The following is a 20,030-nucleotide window of genomic DNA, read 5'->3' on the forward strand; positions in this document are numbered from 1 at the left end:
TTTTTTCTTTTTTCAATGATTTTCTGTCACAGGGCCTGGATATTAGCCTTAGGGTAAAAGAAGGCATTACTGCAATCTCTTGTTGTCCCCACATTTGCTGTTTTATTTACCTAACACTCACGCATGTATATGGAGATATTGTATTCCCCATCTCTTCCTTGGAAGGTTTATAAAGAACCTCAGGTACAAACAACAGAGACAAGACAAGAATCTCAAATTCCAATTTCCTCTGTGAATATTCACTGTAATTTCTCAAAGGGAATTAATAGATTGCACAAAGACTCCTTGTGTGAACTCCACATATAAAACAGTTGCTTTCCCATACCAAACATCAGAAATGCAAGGCTTGGTTCAAATCCTACTCATAGAAATGCTTCTCTTATGAGACAGCTCACATGATTTCAATGAATTACCATAGTGGTAACATCTCTTTAACTCTTCATTGAGGGAGGACCTGTGCCTGGCTCTAGCTCTCTCAGCAGGCACAGTGAGAAACTTACTTGGCTTGGTATGTGCTCTTTGAGATGTGGGCCCCTCTGTGACACAATCAGGAGGGCAGCTAGCTAACTGCAAGGCAGTTGAGTTGTTTCTGTTAGTGTTTTGGGACTCAACATTTGTGACAGCTTCACTCTGCGGCTCAGCACTTGGCTTCGTACCAGTCTTTCGTTTCTGCTTTTGAGACACAGATGCACTTGAAGTCCAGGTAGGAGGCAAAGCAGAGGTAGTGGTAGAAGAGTCCTGACTCGAACATGTTTCTGAAGACTGAATTACATTGTCACCGGCAACTTTACAGCACTGGGCATTGTCTTCATGGCCCATGGCTTGTTTGGACATGGACTGGGGCAGCGTGACGCTGCAGCCTTGCATCTGAGCCCCATTAGTTTGAGAATAAACGTTGCTAACCTTGGTGACCTTGTGTTGCCCATTATTGTTACAAACCTTATACCGGATCATTAGTATGATGATGAAAACCAACACAGATGCAACAATGATTCCACCAATGATAATAATCATGGTACCGCCCAAAAACTGGGACTGCATAAAGTGACAACGAACATAATCCTGTTCCGTAGTAAACTGGATGCAACCCACGACTCTTGTGGCAGTGAGGGAAGTGATGCCATCATCATATATGGCCAAGACACACAAGTCATACATAGTTCCAGAAGCCAGATTATTGACCAGAAATGTTTTGCTCGTAGGAGGTATCATTCTGAGGGACAATGGAATATGTGTTAATATTAAAATCAAAACAAAACACATACACACAAAGTCATTATGGCTTTAGTTCTGTCTTTCTCAATATTCATTAGGATAAGCACATTTATAACAGATATGAAATATGGGGAGGTGATCTGATCTTATATTTACCCAGTTAGAGAAGCTGAAAGCTCATTGTTACAGTCTGAATTATATTAATGGTGCCTGCACCATACCTTGACAAGCTTACTAATTACACTGCTTGGCAAAGCAGAACTCGTAATAAAAGCCATTGCTAAAAAATCATTTATGACAAATTGCTTTTGAAAGGTGTGACTGTGACATTATCTGACTACTAAACAAATCCATTTAGCACTTACAACACCTCTATGGCTGAAAGGCAATTTGAAGAAAGAGAAAACACTGACAATCACATTAGCAACCAGAATGGAACTGCAATTCAGAGCATTCGCTTTCCAAATCAGTAATAAGCTGCTATGGAATGGCACCCGCTAAGACTATCTTTAATAACTTCTGCTCTTACAAGTATGAACAGGTTTTATTTACAGATACCGTGATTTCTTATTCCTTAGTTCCCAGTATTTTTTTAATGTGTGTGATATACTTGTGTGAGTAATAGCCTGAACACATGATGAACACATGATGATCTGGGTAAAAGCACTGAACCACCATTGGCAGGTGAGAATCTCCATCAAGACACATTTTTTCCCCCTAAGGTTTAAAAAACCATCTGGATCCATCCTACTGTAAAGATTTTTTATGTGGTCCTATTTATTACTAGCTCTCTCTTTTTTTTTTCTTTTTTAAAATACAATTTAAAGTAAAATTAATTTGGAAAGACAGGGTAGAACAATAATTTTTCCTGAAAATGAGTTATAGAAATTTCAAACTATGGTGAATCATACCTGGGATACAAACTACACAGCAAGTTCTACACCAGGAAGTGTAAGTAAGCACGCATTCATAACCAAACTCACTGCTGCCATTCAGTGAATGTTTTAGAAATGCTTATATCCATGTTTAATCTTTATAAGACACAACGGGATAGATATAAGTGTTTTAGAGATGACAACCCCTATATTCAGGAATTAAAAATTAAACAAGGTTCTCAGCCCTGCACAGAATTTATTCCTCAGAACAGGAATACAGAACTGGGATTTTGAAAGCAACATGTGGCATATCACAGAGTTAACACGGAATATACGGTTACAGGAAAATGGTCAGGTCAGCATCTCTCCATGATCACCAGTTGACTATCGTCTGTAGATTGTATAGAGAGCCTGTGAGACAAAAGTAAACTACATTTTGCTAATACTCATATGTCATAGTGCGCCACCACATCCATTTACTGATGAGAGGGATATTAGAAACCATTAGCCTAATCGTTCTTTTTAAAGATGAGGAAATTAAAACTCAACCAGGTAGAAACTGGTCCAGGATTGATTACATAGCTAGCCAACATAATTTTTTAAAATTTTTTTTTCCTCTAGTCTACACTTACTTAAAAAAATTAATCTCATTTCCATACATGAATAAAAGCAAATTATTTTCAAGAATTTAACTTCTGTGTATAGGAACAAAGCTGATCTAAAAGCTTATTTTAAAAGCTGACTTTACGTCATTTCCTAAGGATAATAATAATCTGTAATGAATAACATTATAAAAATGTGGATTTCCAACTGAAAATTGGACAAGGTGTGACTACAAATCAATGAGGTTGAATTTTAGAAAAACATACCAGAAATTCGTTAGCCGATGCAAGTTCTCCATCACTGCCCTGTCCCAGGAGTTGCATACTTAATTCCAGTGATACTTTCAATACTCAAAATATGATGTACATCTTCGTTGGAAGTGTCTTAAGAACCCGTGCACATAGACAGGACATGCACACATAACGCAATCATTCAAAGATCCAGTCTCATTAATTTATAGTTACATCATTTGTTTTGCCCGAAAGTGGCAATGCCCATCTTGATCACCCACCTTATTCACAAAACTTGACTCCAAAAGTGAAACTCACCCTCAAAAGATGAAGATTTGCCACCATTGAGGATATTCAAAATAGTATGCCGAAGACTCTAAAGATAATTCCAAAGCTGCTTTGAACAATGGCAGCATCATTGGGGTAATGGGATAGCCTCCCAACGTGACTTCCTTGAAGGAAAGAACACTCGTGGATGTATAAATTCTGGTATGTTTTTGAAGTTTTTAATTAAATCTGTCTTGTTGTCTGATAGTCACATGTCTCATATGAGGTAAAAGTGAGAAGCATAGCATTAAACATAAATGTGTACTATTTGAAAATAATGCCATTCGAACTATTTCTCCATATGTAGAATGGTCATTTCATAAACTACATTATGTACTATAAAGTTGGATTGCTACAGTTACAGCTCAGAGCAGCAGTGCCAATTCAGAAACAGTACAAAGCAATAGTGCTTAACAAACCCTGCACCATAATGGTCAGCAAAGATCCAAGATGGCTGCTTTTTTCTTACCTGTAAACAAGGGTGTCATCATAAGTACCATTGTACTGAATTTGAAACATACGGATTCCAGGAATATTTCTTTGAAAATTAAATTTAAGTAGTGCTGTTGACGAAGTTGCTTCTGCCACCACAATTTTATCTTGACTCATTTTAGTATCACCATTGCTACTGCTTGCATTTGAACCTGACTTAGTGGAAGTGGAGATATCTGAAGAACCAGGATCAGGCTCATGGATATGATTGGTGCTGTTCAGTAGGTGAGGGAGTTTAATTATGTGAAGATCCACGGTTTGTGTTGCTTCCCCTGCAGGATTGGAAGCAATGCAGGTAAAAGCTCCTGTATCTTTTACAGTTGTTATAAGGATGTCAAGTGTTCCATTGTCATACACCAGAGATCTTGTTGCGTTTGAAATAAGCTTCCCTTCAGGAGAAATCCAGTGAATTGCAGGCTCAGGGTCTCCTCTAGCCTTGCACCTCAGTGTTGCTCTTTGACCCTCTAAGACTCTCATCTCATGTGTGTGACGAGTAATGAGTGGAGGCTCACACAAAAATTCTTCCTCAGGAATTGACCAAAAATAACGACCAGTTAAAAGTGCAGGAGAAGCACATGTCTCAAGGTCGTCTTCTCTCGACAATCTTCTCAGCCATAGTAACTCACAGTTGCAATGCAAGGGGTTTCCACCAAAACTCAATGCAAACGTCGATGGGCTTATGATTCCTGAGGTGGCCAGCACCTGCGCTCTCTGAAAAAGAGGGTCAGGAGGCAGCTTCTGCAATTTATTTGATGTTACATCTAGCCGAGTCATCTTGTGCAAGTGGGAGAAAGTTCCCTTGGGAATGTTGTCAATCATGTTGTGATCCAAACTAAGCGTGTGCAAGCTCACCATCTTCTCTACAGCATCCCAGGGAATTGTTTCTAGATTATTATAGGACAGGTCCAGCTCCTCAAGGGCAAAAACATCGTCAAATGCTGTGGAAGAAATTAAAGTCAACTGGTTGTTGTTCAATATCAAATGATGGAGATTGGAAAGCCCACTGAACATATCATTTGTAATTTTAGTCAATCTGTTGCTATTTAAATGCAATGCCCTCAAATTTCGTAGATCAGCAAAAGCATGTGGTGTAATAAAACTTATTGTATTCCTGGATAGAGTCAGGTCTACCAAGCTGGTCATATTGGCAAAATCTTTTCTTTTGATATTTGTAACAAAATTGTCTGCCAGCCGTAGTTCCACAGTTCTTCTGTCAATGTTTGGTGGAACAAATAGTAGCCCTTTTTTGGCACAAAGGGTTGCAAGATTGGGAGACAAAATCTGACAGACACAACGCTTTGGACAAATCTGAGCTCGCACAGCTATGCCAATGAGAAACAGGTAAAAAAGGAATTTTTCCATTGTAGATCAAGTTTAAGAGCCTGCAAAAAAAGATATAAAAGAGAGTTTAAAAATCCAATGATTGTATATTTCATATATACAGCAGAATATTTCTATATAATTGTGGACACAGAAATAGTAGTATTGGTTTAGATCGAAAATGAGTATTAAGTACACCTTCTCTTGTAGAATCTGTGGACACTGAAGAAGGTTAACTAATATAACTCTTCACAGAATTTATGATTCAATTGAAAAAGGTATCAAAAGAATACTACCATTCATTAATATAAGTTCCATTTAAAAATATATCCAAGGTACTTCAAGAAACTTAAAAGCAAACAACAAAAACAAACACACACAAAAACAAAAACATCAGCGATTTTTGCCTAGGATTGGAGAGCTAGGAGTTTAGTTTAGAAAAAATTCTGAACTAAGAAAAATATTTTTTACACAAGTGAGTTTAGATGATTGTGAGCATATTCATTCACAAACAGGTATAGAAGTAGGAGGAGAATGTTTGCTGATTGATTAGGTTGTAACAAATAGTTGAAGATTGTTGATTATTTTATAATGAAATAAAAACTTTCATTATATTTTGAACTCTCACATTCTGTCTGTAAAAGTGAGATCTTACTTAAAAAGTAAGGAGACTCGATCTACCTCATACACTACAAAATATTTGATTAGCTGTAAATATGGATTTTTAAAAAATTTGAAGAAAAAAGTTATTAAAATAATAAACACCAAATCCACAAGATATTTCATAATCTTTTCCTGCACATATTTATCTTGAGTGTATGATCTGAAATCAATCATGAAAAGTAAAAATGGCAACATAATTATGATTATAAATTTTCATATATATATAAATGAAGTTTTACACAACAGAAGGGAAAATAGCTGTAGGATAGCATCCCAAATTTAATTGGATAAAAGTAAAACATATAAAAATTTCAAGAACCATTAAATATATTTTCTAACACAATATTATGTAATATTTAGTTATTTTATGTATTATTATGAGTATAATTAATAACAACTACTATTTTCAACTGATAGAGTCTTGTTTTCTTGATAATTACTAGCCCTGAACTATATAGACATCTAGCATCTTGCATTTCAGAAAAGTAAATAAAAATCAACTGATGGGTGGAACAACACAAGGAACACAATACAAGTATGAATTGAGTTCAGAAAATGACAGGAAGGCAGAAATACATACACTACACATAAATAAAGGATGAGGAATAATGTAAGTGTCTCAGAAAGATCTTTTTAACTTGAGTAAAGTAATATTTTTGTAAAACATGAAAATAAAGAAAATCTTCATGAGAGAAACAAATCAATTTCTCACCAACAAGTAAGGAAAAAAGACAAAAAGTAAAAAGAAAAAAGGAAGCAATTCTTACCAACAACAAGTTACAAAACAGAAAAATAGAAAAAGAAATTCAGGGTTCCAAATAAGTTTTTATAAGGTACTGTAGAATTGATATAAACTTGTCATTGTGAAACCCGAAACAGAGCAAAATTTCACATGAAGAGAAGATTAAGGAAAATATCAAGACAACTACAAAGACTTTGAAATATAAAGGCTTTAATGACTTATGTAATGCCAATAACCGTGACAACTTAAATAAAAGAAAAAAATTCGTAATAAAATATAATATAATGAGAAACCTCCTCACATTCTAGAAACAAGCTGTATTTAAAACATCACAAAATTATTCTGTGTCCAACTGAAGATCAGTACTGCCAAGAATCATAGTTTAAATATACAGTATATTATATATGATCTTATAGATAGTCTTGTGTGAGAAGATTGTGCTAGTGGAGATATGTATGAATGTTAATCAAACCTGTACAAAAACTCTCCAAGTAATTATTGTAACTTTTTAGAACTACATATACATGAAGAGTCCATATGACGGTACACTGTAGTTTAGTAAGAAATTAACGATGATTTTAAAAGATGTATTTCCTTAGCTCTGTCTTATATTTAACTTAAATCTTGCTCCGTAGGTTGTAGTATGACTTAGTGTATCAAACAACAACATAGAAAAGTCGCCGGAGATTTGATTTTTAGAAAGTTGGAATTAGAATAGATGTGAAAATTCTCTAACCATTGCCTTTAATTTCTGTCTAACATTTCTAACTTTTGATAAAAATGAATTGTGTTAAGGAGTTTTCCAATGTAAGTAGCATAGTTAAACCTTTCGTTTTCAAATAGGTAAGAGCAGGAATCTTGCAAGGAAGCACTTTCATCTCATTATCCAAACCATAATTAATATCTGATAAATTTTATCATTACATTAATAGACGACCACTTGGTTAGTAGTTATGTTTTGCTGTAATAACAATTTTAAAAATCATAAATATTACCAACATATTGATGTTTAATCTAGGCATATAAAACTTAAAAACATCTGTCTCTTGCTTTCTAGAATTAGCAAAATGTAAATCACACAAACGGGTTTTACTTAAATTTTAGAAAGGATGTAGCTTTCCAAGTAGGGACTTCGTTCTGATACTTTAGGTAATTTCTGCACATCTCTGAATTACATTTCTTTCAAGAAAACTCTTTGCAGGCACAAAACCACTCATACGTAAACAAAGAAGCAACTGCCATACATACAGCAACATGATTCTTCACACATCTCTTTGCTTATGGGTGTTACATAATGTATGCTCACTAGCTAGTATTTATTTGCTACTGGAGTGAGATATCAAAGCAAATTCGGATTTTACAAGCAAAACAGGTTATCACATATTTAGAGGAGAAACAAGTACGACAGTAGCTAAATGTATGCTTTCCTCTGCAGCCGCTGGACTCCATTAAGGGGAGTGCTAATATGTCAGTTTAGGATTGACCAGGCTGTTACCCAGAAGCAAACAGTAATGTCCACTGATGCTGCCAACTCACTCTAGGAGATCCTGAAGAGGTTGAGGTACTGACGAGAATATTTTATGCAGTGAAACAAAATTTTAGTTAAGTTTTTAGTTTTCTGCCTACTTATTTTTTTCCTAGAGAACTTAGAAACGTTGTTTATTTACTTAAGTTTTGTATGTGTGTCTGTATGAGTGCCTGTGAAGGCCAGCAAAGAACATTTATCCCCTGATGCTGAACTTACAGATAGTAGTTAACTGCCTGAAATAGATGTTGGGAATAAACTCAGGAAGTTTGTAGCAACAGGTGCCTATGACCACTGAGACAGCTCTAACCTCAGCCTAAAACAAATAATTTTAACTGCAGTCTTTGTGAAAACACATACTGAAGATGTTATGATTAAAGCTATCACATTTGAGAGTCAAAATATGACTTAATAATGATTACCTGGTTTTTAATAGTTATTAGTGAAATTCATGACCATATTGAATATGATTAGTTAAAATCCATAAGCTTAGAAAATTGGCATCTATGTAGGACAAATATAAATAAAACAAAAATTGGAATAGGAGAATTTCTGGCTTACCATATGTTTTGATACTTAAATTTAGATAGTTCATTAGGAAAGTGGGTTACATTATATAATATTTTCATATCATGTGAACATGCATTTACCATAATATATCTACATAAATATATATTTATAGATGTATAGTATGAAAACTGTATAACTATAAAATAATAAAACAATAGTTACCATTTCTTGAGCACAACACAAAGAGATCATTTATTTGTTAAAAAAAATGAGGAATCTTAAGTTGAGATGATGATAGCGCAAAACATCACATTTATTAAGTGGGATTTGTCATGTTCTGTTGGACTTGTTGATGTATGACTACTTCAATGAGAATCTGCTTTCTAAAGAATTCTGTCACATAATATATATTAATTGCATCTGTCCCTTTTTCTACTTTTCTCAGCTCATCCCTACCTCTCTACCCACAGATTTAATGTTAATTTTCCTTCCACTTTCTTTCTCTAGCAAACACACACACACAAAACAAAACCCAACCAAAAAACACACAAATAATATGGAATCTGCTTTGTGTTGGAAAACTACTCCTAACCATTGGGCCTATCACAGAGTGTGTTTAATAAACCTACTGACACTTAACTGGAAAAAAGTAATTTCACCCTTTTTCAACAGGTACCAATTGCAAATAACTTCTTGATTAGGGGTAAGACTTTGTGTGCTCTTCTCTTTCTCAGTGTTTACTGGTTTGAACCTGTCCAGGTTCTGTTCATGCTTTACAATCTCTGACAGTTCATATGTATATCAGTCTTGTCTCTGGATGACACTGTTTCTTTGGGATCACCTATCACCTTCTCTCCCAGAAGGCTTCCTGTCTCTTCTTCTGTGTTGACATCCAGATGTGATGAAGACCTTTCATTTAGGACTGAGTCTCCCACTCTCTGTCCATTGTCCAGTTGTGGGTCTCTGTGCTGATTATCATATGCTGTAAGAAGAAGCCTGTCTTATGAGAAATGAATGATGTTCTGATCCGTGAGTATAGCAATATGTCATTAGGAGTCATTTTATTGTTATATTCCTTCAGTAGAATAATAGGAGATTTTTCCTTAGGCGTATGAATTATCTAATATCAAGTTCTTTTCTAATTAAGCAGTAGAGAGCCTAAGAGTAAATTTAGTGGATGGCAGTGTCTGTGACCCTGTCAGTGGCCACAACATCTATCACTTGAGAAACACTATCTAGGTTTCATCAAACAGCAACTGCAAAATTTCCTCCAACCTCATGGAAAAAAAAAAAAAAAACACAGTACAGAGGACATAAGAATCACCATGGGACTGTGCCACTTCGGAGCTCAATGCTGGAGCATGTGATGTCACACACAGAAAGGGACAACCTTGAACTTAGGCTTGGGATCACAAACAGAACCTTGTGATGTCTATTCATACTAAGTGAAGACTCTGTTCCAATATATTATTGAGTTTTGAAAGTGGACTTATAGCATAAGCCTTCTAAAGATCATATAGGACATTGTATATACAAGATTTAAGTTAACTTTCTGTTTTCATTCAAACGTTTCCAAATTTGATTATAATGGATGGTGTGAGAGCATATTTAATTGGGATAGACGTCGGCATAAAACATGCTTCATGACTCAACATTAAGCTGTTGCAATGTTAAACTGAATACAGCCTTGTACTTTCCCTGCCCAGGTCCCTGAAAATGAGAGAAAAGCTCTTGTACTGCCAGAGACATGTAGCTCTTAGGCTTCTCTTTCCAGCATTGCCGGTGGCTATTTGCAATGATATCGGTCATGTGACTCTAGTCACAGGCAGCCAATAGCCACATGCATCTTGGTCTTACCTCAGAAGGTTTTTGGTACTGGCAAACTCATTGCGCTGAGCAGCATTTCATGATTGTACTACTGGTAGTTTGGAAAAGGTCGAAGGGCTGTAACATAGGTGAATGTGGACAAGGCATGGGAGGGTGCTGATGCCAGGGAGAAGCCTGCAGGGATGGACAGCCATCTTTAGATCTCCATCTTTTTTCATATTGAACAACATCTCAACTGCAGATTTTAAACACACATGCACTTGGATTACCCTCCTGTTTTGAATGGGTGTCAACATACTTGGAAGAACCCATTATAAGCTTAGATATACTGTGCCATCTAGTGCTAAATTAAGAGAAGTACTATAGACTCTTAGCTGTGGGGTAAATTCTAGTTGAAGAAGGATCAAGATTTACGTGAGGATCCAAGATGGCTATGACCAGCACATACCACCCGTATCTGAGGGGAAGAGGATCTAAAATTGAAATTGGTGAGTGGAGGGGCACCTGAAGCCAGAACATCGACACTGTGGCTTTCTGGGAGAGAGGGGACAACCAGTGAGCTAAAACCATTTGAATCTTGGTCACTTCTCCGGAGAGTGGAAAATATTCAATCCCCTAAAATTCCCCTTGTTGGGCTTTCCTCCTCAGCAGAGGCAGCCCACAGTGCCGACTGCTCCAAGCACAGAACTCCCTGCTTGGAGACTGAGAGTATAGAGGTGAGCTTCCCTGCCCATCAATGGCGGGAGGCCAGCCGGCTGTACCCGGCCACCCAGGTCCATCTGGCCACCCAGGTCGTCAGGCAGCTAGATGGTCTCCCCAGAGCCTCCCAGCAGGGATCTGTACCTGCCATCTAGTTCTGCAGATGTGGCTGGACTCCCAGTAGGCTGCTAAACCAGCTTCCCAGTTGTGCGGCTGCAGTAACACTGAGCTGACAGATCTCCTACACACCCATTTGCCCACCACACCGAGGTCTGAGGGTAGAGAACGGGGTGAACCCCTGTAATTTCCATGTAGGGCTACTAGAGAGTGAGTGCACTTTCATGCGAGTGCATGCAGAGCCCCAGATCCACGGCCCCTCTACACTAGTAGCCAGACTTTGGATCACTAACACATACAGCACCACTGTGGGCAGCTTGGGGATCTTTGGGACAGCGTTCTCAACATTGAAACCACTGTTCTGTGGGTCTACCCGTGGAGTCCGACCAAACAATTCCTGGAGCCAAGACAGATTTGAATAAAAGAAGGACAGTATGAAAGGCCTGTAGGCCACTGAGGTATTCAGGGAACTTGAACATGCACATTGTGCCCCGGAACAGTGACAGCACATGTACCCCCTCCTGCACCTGCACCCCCACCTTGCCCCACATTCCAGACATCTACACTCTCCACCACCCTAGCACCCTGTCCTTCACCGCACACTTCCACACACATGACCTCACTTGGTCCCCTGCTCTTGTATACCCGCTCCTACAACCTTCCTCCCAAAGCTAGAGCTGAAACACAAACACACACTCTCAAACCAGTGGACCTCTCTCGACTTCCTGAAGAATATTTCAGACACCAGAGAAAGACAGAAGTATAGACTCAAGGAACAAACAGCGAGGGTTACAGATAAGCAGATGGCCAGAGGTCAGCTTAAGAATACATCCAACAAAAATAAAGACATCATGGCTTCATCAGCAACCCCCAAAATCAATGGATACTTCAATTCATCATAAACAAAGGAAAATGATTTTAAAGCTATACTTATACAGTTATTAGCAGCTCATAAAGAAAAAAAATTTTCTCAAAGAAATAGCCACACAAATGAAGGAAAATATAGAGGAAATGAACAAAGCTCTCAAAGAAATACAGGCAAATACAGCCAAGCAAATGGAGGCACAAGTAGAGGCATAATTAGTAGCATATAGAGAGGAAATCAACAACAACAACAAAATAGAGGCCATCATGGAGAACAGGAATCCACATTCAAACAGATGAAGGAAGTGGTGCAAGGCATGAAAATAGCATTAGAATCAATAAAGAAAACACAAACAGAGAAACCCTTGGAGCTGGAGAACTTAGAGAAAAGATCAGAAACCACCAAGGTTTCCCCAATCACCAATAGAATACAAGAGATGGAAGAGAAAATCTCAGGCACTGAAGATACACTTGCAGAAATTGATACATCTTTCAAAGAAAAAGTAAAATCAGGATGATCTTTTCTAGATCCCAACATTAGCCTGCAAATTTCATGATTTCTTGGTTCTTAATTGCTGAGTAGTATTCCATTGTGTAATGTACCACAATTTCTGTATCCATTCCTCAAGTGAGGGTCACCTGGGTATTTTCCAGCTTCTGGCTATTAAAAATAAAGCTGCTATGAACATGGTTGAGCAAATGTCCAGAAGCAGAAAGACACACATGCCATATACTTATATATAAGTGGAAATTAGACATATAATATAGGATAACCATGCTAACATCTGCACACCTAAGGAAGCTACACAAGAAGGAGGACTCTGGGTAAGATGCTCAATCTTCATTCAAAAAGACAAATGAGATGGACATCGGAAGAGGAAGAAAACAGGGAACAGGACAGGAGCCTATCACAAATGGCCTCTGAAAGACTTCACCCAGCAGGGTATCAAAACATATGCTGAGATGCATAGCCAAACATTGGGCAGAGTGCAGGGAATCTTATGAAAGGAGATATACCTGAAGGGAACAGGACCTCCACAACAGAGCAACAGGATCAAAAATTCTGGACACAGGGGTCTTTTCTGAGACAGATACTCCACACAAGGACCATGCCTGGAGATAATTTAGAATCCAAGCACAGACGTAGCCCAGAACAGCTCAGTAACCAATAATAGGACTAGGGACCATCTCTGACATAATCTCATGGGCTGGCTCTTGGATAACCTCCACCTGAGGGGGGAGCAGCCTTGACCGGCCACAGAGGATGACATAGAAGCCAGTCCTGATGCGACCTCATAGACTATGGTCACATGGAAGGGGAGGAAGACTTCCCCATCATTGGACTGGGGGAGAGGGGTGTGAAAAGAAGAGGGAGGGAGGGTAAGATTTGGAGGAGATGGGGAGGGGGCTACAGCTAGGATACAAGGTGAATAAACTGTAATTAATAAAATTTCAAAAAAGTTTAAAAAAGTAAAATCAGAAAAGTTCCAAACACAAAACACCCAAGAACTCAAAGATGCCATGAAAGGAAAAAAATCAAAGAAAAATAGGAACAGATAAAAAAGAAGATTCCAGGCTTCAAGGTCCAGAAAATATCTTCAAGAAAAATCATAGAAGAAAATTTTCCGAATTTAAAGAAAGAAATGTCCATGAACGTACAAGAGGCCTACAGAATACCAAATAGAATAGACCAGAAAAGAAACTCCTCATGTCACGTCATAGTCAAAACACTTAATCTGCAGAAAAAAAAGAAAAAGTATTAAAAGAAGGAAGGGGAAAAGGCCAAATAACATATAAAGGTAAACCTATCGGAATCACACCAGACTTCTCAACAGAAACTATGAAAGCCAGAAGGGCCTAGGAAGATGTCATGCAGATTTTAAGGGACCACAGATACAAACCCAGACTACTATACTACCCAGCAAAGCTTTCAATCAACATAGATGGAGAAAGCAAAATATTCCATGATAAAACTAAACTTAAACAATATCTACACAGCAACACAGCATAGATATTGATACTGAGCATAGAGAAGATACTGAGGGAAAACTCCAATCCACCAAAAAAACAACTACACCAAAGAAAACATAGGATACAGATAACTTCACGAAAATAAATAAAAGAAAAGAAGCAATGAAACACAATAACAACACCAACTCCACAATGAAAGAAACTAACATTACTTGATCACAAATAATGGACTCAACTCTCCAATAAAAAGACACAGACTAACAGAATGGTTGCAGAAACAGGATCAAACCTTCTGCTGCATCCAAGAAACACACCTCTGCAACAAAGATAAACACTACCTGGAAAAATGATTTTTAAGCAAATGGACCCAGAAAAGACGCTGTGGTAGCTATCCTAATATAAAAAATAGACATTCAACCAAAATTAAACAAAAAAGATGAGGAGGGGCACATCATTCTTATCAAAGGAAAAATCCACTAGGAGAGCATCACAATTTTTAACATCTATGCCCCAAATACAAGGTCATCTACATTTGTAAATGAAACATTATTGAAGCTGAATCACACATTGATCCTTTAATAGTGGGAGACTTCAACACTCCACTCTCACCAAGGGACAGAGCATCTAGACAGAAGCTAAATACAGAAATAAGGGCACTTACAGAAGTCCTAAATCAAATGGACCTAATAGATGTCTACTGAACTTTTCACCCAAATTTAGAAGAGTATACCTTCTTTTTGGCACTTCATGGAACCTTCTTCAAAATAGACTGTATAGTTGTCCATAAAGCAAGCCTCAACAGATACAAGAAGATTGAAATATCCCCTTGTATCCTATCTGTCCACCATGGACTAAATCTGGAACTCAACAACAGAAATAGCAAAAAGCCTACACACACATGGAAACTGAACAACTTGCTACTCAATGACAGCTGGTTTAAGGAAGAAATAAAAAGTAAAGAAAGAAATTAAAGACTTACCAAAATTCAATGAAAATAAAGGCACAACATAACCAAACTTATGGGACACAATGAAAGCAGTGTTAAGAGGAAAATTCATAGCACTAAGTGCTTTCAAGAAGAAATTTGTAGCATCACATACAAGCAACTTAATGACTCCCCTGAAACTCGTAGAAAAAAAAAGAAAAAAGAAGCAAATACACCCAAGAGGAGCAGACGGCTGGAAATGATCAAACTCAGGGCTGAAATCAATAAATTAGAAACAAATACAACAATTCAAAGAATCAATGAAACAAAAGCCGTTCTTTGAGAAAATAAAAAAGATAGACAACCTCTTAGCCAAACTAACTTAAAATCAGAGAAACACTATCCAAATCACCAAAATCAGAAATGAAAAGGGGGACATAACTACAGACACTGAAGAAATCCAAACAATCATTAGGTCTTCTACAAAAGCCTATATGCCACAAATTTGAAAAGCTAAATAAAATGTATCTCCATAGAAAAATTATAGAGCTCCCGGAGCTTATTTGAAAGAGTTGCTGAATAATGTGGTTGTTCACTGGCTGTCGTTTTGGGGACCTCTATAATGATTTCTGTAGTTGATGCAGGAGTTTTGCACATCCTCGGGAATAAATAAATATTTTTTCTTCATCTGTGTCATCACTTGTCATCATTTTTTTTTTACCTTATACATTCTGATGAATATAAGGGAAAATCTAATAGTTTTACCTGGCTCCTTTATCAGTGTCAGGAACATATGGAGGAAAACCTAAGACAAATGTATAGGTCCTAGAAGAGAACCACTATTTCACTTAGAGGCCATAGCATTAAGCTGATTTCCAATGACTTATCTTATACCCATACCTTAGTACATCTCTCATTCCTCATCAGAGAAGCTTCTGATGATCATTTGAAGAGAGATCGACAACTGATAAAAGTGCAAATTGTGCACTAAAAAGTGCAAAAGTGATAAAAGTGCAAACACATATGAGATATTATACATATATCTTTCTCACACCTTCCTCCAAAATTTCAGGGACCATCGAGAAAGAGGATGCAGAAAGTCTGTAAGAGCCAGAAGCTGTGGATGACTTCAAGGAAATACTGTTGTCTAGACACAGCAGAACAGTGTCACATAACTCACAGTGCTTGTGACAGCCCAACAAGACCTATGTAAGCTCAAGCAAAACAAAATTCCAGCATGGAGAGGAAAGGAAGGCAGAAATACAACCTTAGCATAGGGGTTATTTGAAATTAATGGCTGAAAATAATGGCTGGAAGGATCATGGTCCTTCTACTTGGACCATGGTCCTTTTCAAGTGAAAGGCCTCTACTATGGCAAGGACAACGGAAACTCCTTCCACTTGGCAAGGACCATGGTGAAATTTTGTGGTCTCTATGCTTATTACGTAGATTGTGCATGCTGTAAGCTGTCCTTGCTTTTGTATACTTTTTGTTTAAACTAATAGCAATATTTAGTTTCACTTTATGATTATATGCTTATGTCAATACTCTTTAGAGGGGTAAAGCTCTCCTCTCCTCTATCTGCTTCTATTGATCCTCCATATGTGGCCATTAATCCTGAGTACTTTGGGACATGTAATCATATCCCTAGGGAAATAGCTACAGTCACACTGAGTAAGCCTGTGGCAGATGTGGGGAGCAGTGGATCCTGCTTGCATAACAGTTCTGAGGAAGCATATCTGATCAACAGAGACTTTTAAGTAATAGGGAAGCTGTATCTGATCAATAGAGATAAAAAAAAATATGGTTCCTGGATAGATAGTATCCAGAATTGATAGGTATATATCAGGAAAGCTTGTTTCGTACAATGAGCACATCTCTCCATGTGCAATTATAAAAGTATTATGACAGTGGGGTGTCATTTGATAAGTGAAATTATACTCACAAATGCTTAATCTGTCTCTCACCTTTTCTAATTATGTAACTACTTTTGCTGTTACCAGATGGATGTGTGCTCATGTCCACAGAACATGCCTGGCCTGACATTGCCTTTCCTTCCTTCCTTCCTTCCTTCCTTCCTTCCTTCCTTCCTTCCTTCCTTCCTTCCTTCCTTCCTTCCTTCCTTCCTTCCTTCTCTTTCTTTCTTTTACTGATTTTATCTGTCTATCTACCTATCTATCTATCTATCTATCTATCTATCTATCTATCTATCTATTTATCTATCTATTTATGTGAAATACAATTTGGGATTAATTGACCCAGCAGGAGAGAGAAAAGCACTTATTTGAGAATCAACAGGTGATCAGTGTCTTCCCTTTTGCTGAAACCACACTTCTGTCCTCTGGTTCCAAAACCCTGCTAGTGATGGTCGTCAGCAGCCTTTGCTAAGTACATAAGCTGAAGCTGAAGGTTAAACATCCAAGTGTCTACAGGAAGCACAAATTGGAGGTAAAAGAAAAGGACAAAATGTTGGGTGTGCAGGGTAGGCTAAAGGGGAGTTGGAGGGATAAATTTTTTCAAAATACATGACCAAGGGATTAATCAAAATTGTTTCTCCTCCCCCAAACAAATGCTCAAATTAGAAGTTGGGTGTAAATTGGTGTAAGGATATAAAGATGGGGGAAAACTGCATTCACCGTATAGTTACAAAGAATAAGAGGTTCTGGTGTGTTACTACCTGGTAGAGTACCATAGATAACAACATCTGTTGTATGTTTTAAAAGGTTGGGAATTTTAGTGGCTGAGTTGTTTGTTTTTAATTTTGTGTATACACATGTGTCTATTTGTTGGATAATGCAGCTTGGTGCCAGATGTGTTCAACATATAGCAGGAGAAATCTCCAGGAGCTGGGTTTAGATTCATCTGCAAGCTACCTGATGTCAGGAAATGAACTTGGGTTCTCTGCAGGAATATTACTCTTAGTTGCTTAGACCCATAATTTCAATGTCTTTGCTGCAAAGAAATAACGCTTGAGAAGATAGAATGAATCTTTTCTAACACAAACATTTAGAAACCACATGAAACCCAATAATAAAACAGCTTTTAAAGTTTGAATTAAAATGGATTTAATAGTAAATAAGATTTTGATTTAAAATGTTATGTTACCATATCAATTAATAACATAATGAGTTCTTTTACCTACTTTTTAACATTCTAATAATAAAATGTCTGAGCATTTCTGATGTCCTGCTTTGCACCAAACTTCATTTTCCGTCTGATGGTTAGTATATCTTCAAACTATGGTACGTGGGTGATGTTGGCTTTGTTGTACTTTTACCATAGCAATTATAGAAGAACAGTTGCAAGCAACACAGAAAGATGATAATCACAGAGATATTACATGGCTGATATCAAACAACTAGAAATACAGATAATTGGGGAAATAATGTAGTTAAAGCTGTCTCTTGACAAAATTGTAGGTACTGTAGGAACCTAGATGCTTACATTTGAAACTCTAGATGACTAGAAAAGATCCACTAAGGTGATAAATTAAAAAATAAAACATGAGTGGAGGGGTAGTAAAGCAAGATGCACACATTCAGAAAGAAGTAATGAAATTACTGATGGATTAAATACTAAATATGTGTGTAGGCGAAAAGTTCCAGCAGGACGCCTACAGAAATATTTTGACAAACTAACACCATATGGAAGCTTTCATAGCACTAATGGGAATGTGTTAATTCTCTCTCTCTCTCTCTCTCTCTCTCTCTCTCTCTTTCTCTCTCTCTCTCTCTCTCCTTAACCTCTCAGATATTAAGGACACTTGAGCATTTAGAAGTTGGATATTTTGTGCCCTTGAAATCCAACAGTACAGTTACCATTGATGGAACTTAAGAGATTTTTTTTTTTTTTACCTAGCATGCACTTGAACCATTACTTGAGCAGTCTACCCAGGATAGATGCTTTATCGGTGGCGGCTGCAGCAGCTGCCTCCTCAATACTCATGTTAGGGTGGAATTTCACTAAAGCTGTAACATTTTTGCTATAAGTAATACAGAAATAGAAGCCAGATTGGGGCTTAGTTAAAAAGTAGATAAAGATTGTGCACCTACTTACGTATATAAGTCAACAGTTATATTTTTATGTATGTGTTAACATGTGCATTTTTGTTAGTTAGCAAATCTATTAGGTATTTTAGCTAACCAAGAAAGTTTTATAAAATTACTCACTGTTTTAAGAATAGATATTCTCTCAGTATAGAAAAATAAGTTTTAAGAGAGGAGAAAGATTCCTGAATTTATCATAAATATGCAGGGTACTCAAAAGAGTTGGATAAAGTACTTAATTTGAGCTTTAGTCAACTAATAATTTTAGTTAAATTAGTATATATATATGTACATATATATATGTACATATATATATAATATTAGCTTCATAGAAGACTATGAAGTTGGTTGGGGTTCACTAATTTAAGGACCATGTATAGTTTAAGTGTCAGCAGGAGATATAATTAAATAATAACTGACTGATATGAAAGTCAATGGGATTGTAAACTCTGAAGGACAAAATGGACATGGTTGTTTTTCAGGTAGCAAAATGTTTACTTTACATTGCTTGGAAACTTCTGTTATCTAAATTTGGAAAAATTTTCACAGTTATTTGTTATTGCATAGGTAATGACCATTTTTGCGTAAATGACTATTTCTAAGTTGTCAATTGGCAAATCTCTTGAGGGAAGTATTTCTAAATGAGACAAATAATATCCATTATTTATCTCTAGAGTTAAGAAAACAGGGCTGGGCACCTCATAGTTGTGAGGATACCCCCAGCATTCATCTTGTCCCATTGTCTATAAAACGCTGACTTAGAAGTTAAGAAGTGAAGCCTCAGCTTTTCAAAACTCAAACCCCAACATACACTGCTTACTTAATAATGTGTATTAAGTTCTGAATAATGGTTCTTAATAATGTAGTGCACAAGTGAATGAAAGCCCACTTAGTGTTGGAATCTACCCAATAAAAGTCACTAGAGTTAAAAATAATAGAAAATGTATTATGTGTTAGATAAAATATAATTGTTCTAATTTTTCTACTCTCTAATTTTTAATACTCTCTTGTTGAAGGTACAAGGTGCAACTTGTTCTGATAAATCTATCAAAGGTACAAACATTGTACAGAGCCAAATA

At 36.9% G+C, this 20,030-nt stretch overlaps 1 protein-coding gene across 2 annotated transcripts in view; it reads right to left on the reverse strand.

Annotated features, from left to right (window-relative positions):
• Nucleotides 1-20,030, reverse strand: part of Lrfn5 (leucine rich repeat and fibronectin type III domain containing 5) — a 321,290-nt gene that overhangs the window by 12,241 nt on the left and 289,019 nt on the right. The window contains exons 3-4 of one of the 2 annotated variants that reach the window (XM_055595430.1): nt 3,720-5,124; nt 501-1,213 (exon numbers count right to left, since the gene is read on the reverse strand). In XM_055595430.1, coding sequence (XP_055451405.1) covers nt 501-1,213; nt 3,720-5,104 — 2,098 coding nt within the window. In that variant the 5' untranslated portion in view covers nt 5,105-5,124. The remainder of the gene's footprint in view (nt 1-500; nt 1,214-3,719; nt 5,125-20,030) is intronic. The other variant, XM_055595431.1, reaches the window with a different exon arrangement.

The sequence above is a fragment of the Psammomys obesus genome, unplaced genomic scaffold (assembly GCF_907164565.1).
Source record: "Psammomys obesus unplaced genomic scaffold, mPsaObe1.curated_primary_1811, whole genome shotgun sequence".
Lineage (NCBI taxonomy): Eukaryota > Metazoa > Chordata > Mammalia > Rodentia > Muridae > Psammomys > Psammomys obesus.